At 40.9% G+C, this 3,960-nt stretch overlaps 1 protein-coding gene across 1 annotated transcript; it reads right to left on the bottom strand.

Moving 5' to 3' along the window:
* Positions 1–309: 309 nt before the first annotated feature.
* LOC118394219 (tumor necrosis factor ligand superfamily member 14-like) lies at positions 310–2,706 on the bottom strand. The gene is made up of 4 exons (XM_035787444.2): positions 2,351–2,706; positions 1,897–1,924; positions 1,753–1,806; positions 310–1,662 (listed from the first exon to the last, which is right to left on the bottom strand). Exons 1-4 carry the CDS (start codon positions 2,552–2,554, stop codon positions 1,262–1,264), a joined length of 687 nt encoding a protein of 228 aa, XP_035643337.2. The 5' UTR covers positions 2,555–2,706; the 3' UTR covers positions 310–1,261.
* Positions 2,707–3,960: the final 1,254 nt, after the last annotated feature.

Here is a 3,960-nt window from a genome sequence, read left to right as displayed (position 1 = left end):
CATGTTTCAAAGTCATTTACTGTATTCAAAGATTCATTAAAATGCTACACCTTTTTCACACTAGAAATGCACCCAGATATTGGTACAGGTCATAAAGGGTAGGCTTATTTTAAATGGAAGTGAAGACAATTGCCTAATAATGTGAATGTGAAAATTAAAAACTAAAGTTCTCTTGTATTACTTTCTGCAACATCAATGTAAACTCTTAGCCAACACTAAGTTCGAGCAGACAGGTGCAGAACCCAATCACAGTGGGAATATTACTATTGCTCACCCCGTGTAAACAGTTTGTCACGTTCGTCGTAAAGAGGAGACCAAGGCACAGTGTAAGATGAATACATACTTTTTAATGAAAACGAAGAACACTTAAAACTATACAAAAACGTGACGCTATATAAAACTAGTGCAGACACATGCAACTAGACATAGATAATAACCCACAAAATACCCAAAGAAGATGGCTCCCAATCAGAGACAACGATACACACCTGCCTCTAATTGAGAACCAATCTAGGCAACCATAGACATATATAAACACCTAGATAGTAAACAACCCCAAAAACCTACAAGACCCCTAGACAGTACAAAAAACACATATCACCCATGTCACATTGCATGTTCATCCTGTTATTCTGCTGGAGACACAAACATCACTTAATATTTTTATACAGTAAAAGATCAGGATGAGCTTTAGGGACATTTGTAGCTGACACAGTCAGACTCTACTCATGGCTAAGTTCATTAACACAAACTGATTACAAGGCTTTCTAGGCATTGAGTAAGATCATCAATCTAATTTGATAGAAAGTTCCCTAATTGCCTGTGTTACAGACATCACTGTTCTTGCTTATTATACTTTCTCTCCTAGAGCAGCTCACACTGAGGCTGACTGGAACTTGAGACCTCTGTCTTGCAAATAAACATGACTACCCTCTTGATAACTTCTCTGGGGTGCGGGGCGAGACATTTCAGGCTGAGGAGAGGTTACAAATCCCCATCTGTTACACCTGCTCATTCTCTGTTGCTGACCAGGTGAAACAATATGAAACAGACTGATTAAAATAATCTACTGGAGTTGCAGAGTAAAATGTATGAAATTTCAGAGTAAAGGAGTAGCCTCTCCTTATATCACATTGCTATATATATATATATATCCATTATTATCCCTGCACCTGTTGTTTCTGGGGAACGACATCAAATGAGATGTGCCCCAAAAAATGTCCTGTCTTCTTGAAGAAGCATCAGCTCATGGTACCTGTCCTTATTCCCCAGCTTTTAGTTTAAACACCCCGGACGTGCAGAGAGACTTTTCCCAGTACTGAGTCCCTGACTCCTCCTTGCAGCCCTCTGAACCAGTTGACTGACAGTCATTCGATTTGGGAATGCAGTCCACTGTGTCAGATGCTGTTAGCAGGTCTCTGTTTTTTTGGTAGCCCTTTGCAAACAGGATTACTTTTTGGGTGAGGATGAAACCTGATTCCTCCTCGTTACACACAAAGTGACCAGGGCTTCGGAACGTGATCTGCAGGTAAACCATGTACATGCCATCATTGAGCACGATGAGGTCGCAGTCGTGATACTTAAAGCCACTAAGGTGAGCAAGTCCAAGGTTGTACTCCCATTCAAGGTATATCACTTTTGAATGATTAAATGAGTAGGGAGCTGGAGGAGAGACAAGAGAGGCCATTACTTTTTAGCTTAGTCTTAATGATTGGGCTTTCAAGGAATAGTGTGTGTGTATCATAATTGTACCTGTCAGATGGGCACTTAGATTGTTTTCAATTTGCTGCTGCTGTTGAACGCCACCTATGGTGGGATAAAATAGACCATGATGATGATGATGATGATGATAATGATGATTAGATTATCATAACCATAGTCATAATAATAATTTACCCATAGAATCACCTCCAGCTGAAGTGTGCTACAAATAAAAACACAAGATCCATTAAGATTTTATGAGCATAATCTCTTAAAAATGTATTTGATTTGGCTCCCAAGTGGCACAGCGGTCTAAGGCACTGCATCTCAGTGCTTGAGGTGTCACTAAAGACACCCTGGTTTGATTCCAGGCTGAATCACAACCGGCTGTGATTGAGAGTTCCATAGCGAGGTTAAATATATAATATATTGATCTAAATACAGTCCAAGTATTACCACAATTAGAATGACAAGCGTGTTCTGATGTTGGCTCTCTAATAATTATACACATTTACTGTAGGCTACTGTACCAGTTTCGTTTCTAACCACACACAACACTATCCATAAATTATTCTGAATCGGGATTATTTGCAGGTAACAGGTTGATTTAATCGAATAACACTTGTGCGCTGTTGAATGAGAAGCTCACCTGGTAGTCTGCTGCTTTATGATGATATGCGTTTAGCAAGAGTACCAAACAAGACAGAAGTAAAGAGACAAGCGCAGCGAACCGAGTGAGGCACATTGGCCGCCCTTTGTCTCTGCGGTTCACTCGGGCATAACGACTCCTGTCACTCTCCGCAGGGATCTCACAGCAAACTGCCTCAGCGCCAGCAGCTGTCATGGTCAGCATGTAGGGAGTACTCAATGGATTTTGACATTCAAGTCCGATTTATATCAATGTTGTCGCCCACGTTGCACCCAGGGGCGTTTCTAGGATTTGAAAACATTCGGAGTTTAGCCCCAAACCAGTAGGGAGGTCTGGGGGATCCTCCCCCGGCTGAGAGAAGATATTTCTCGCGTAACTGGCACCTTCGTACCTGCCACAGCAGACAATTATAGTACTTAATTACAGTAGCTACTGTAGGTCTCTACTCTGGAACACTCTCTACTCTGGAATACATACATATACAGTCAGTTGTGGAAATAGTACACAATTTTCATACTTGAGTGAAAATAAAGATACCTAAAAGGGAAAGTCACCCAGTAAAATACTACTTGAGTAAAAGTCTAAAAGTATTTGGTTTTAAATATACTTAAGTCTCTTGTCTCTTGTCTACCCTCCTCTCCTACCCTGCCCTGGTTGTAAAAAATGTAAAAGTAAACAATTGTTTAATGGTAATTTTACAGGCCTTTTCACCTCACCTGAAAATTCTTTGGAAACCATGTTATAGTTTGTCACTGTCTGCATTTCACCTGTTATCATTTTTTTTTGCAAATAAATCAAACTAATTAGAATCTATGGAGCAGCTTGTAGTGATACTGTCTACTGTGTGCTCATCCACACTTTGTTCTCTCTCCATCTCTTCTGTCACTTTTGCTGTATCTTGTCTGTTGCTGTCTCTCTTTTCATCTATTTCCTGTCTTAGGTTCTTGCTTTTTACTGTCTCCTTTGTCTATCCTCTTCTGTTGTTATGGCCTGTTCTGTTCTTCTGGTGTCCCTCTCCATCATAGCCTAGTCTTCTGTTGCTATCTGTGCTTCTTGTCTGGTGTGTTTCTCTTCAAATCAAATGTATTTATATAGCCCTTCGTACATCAGCTGATATCTCAAAGTGCTGTACAGAAACCCAGCCTAAAACCCCAAACAGCAAGCAACGCAGGTGTTGAAGCACGTTGGATAGGAAAAACTCCCTAGAAAGGCCAAAACCTAGGAAAGACCTAGAGAAGAACCAGGCTATGAGGGGTGGCCAGTCCTCTTTTTGCTGTGCCTGGTGGAGATTATAACTTCATCACCTATTCTTCTGTTGCTGTCTCTGTGTCTTGTCTGGTGTGTGTTTCTCCATCATATCCTACTCTTCTGTTGCTATCTCTGTGTCTTGTCTGGTGTGTCTTTCTCCATCATATCCTACTCTTCTGTTGCTGTCTCTGTGTCTTGTCTGGTGTGTGTTTCTCCATCATATCCTACTCTTCTGTTGCTATCTCTGTGTCTTGTCTGGTGTGTCTTTCTCCATCATATCCTACTCTTCTGTTGCTATCTCTGTGTCTTGTCTGGTGTGTCTTTCTCCATCATATCTTACTCTTCTGTTGCTATCTCTGTGT

Source organism: Oncorhynchus keta, chromosome 14, assembly GCF_023373465.1.
Source record: "Oncorhynchus keta strain PuntledgeMale-10-30-2019 chromosome 14, Oket_V2, whole genome shotgun sequence".
Lineage (NCBI taxonomy): Eukaryota > Metazoa > Chordata > Actinopteri > Salmoniformes > Salmonidae > Oncorhynchus > Oncorhynchus keta.
The sequence above is the reverse complement of the archived record's forward strand: the minus strand, read 5'-3'. Positions and strand labels throughout refer to the sequence as shown.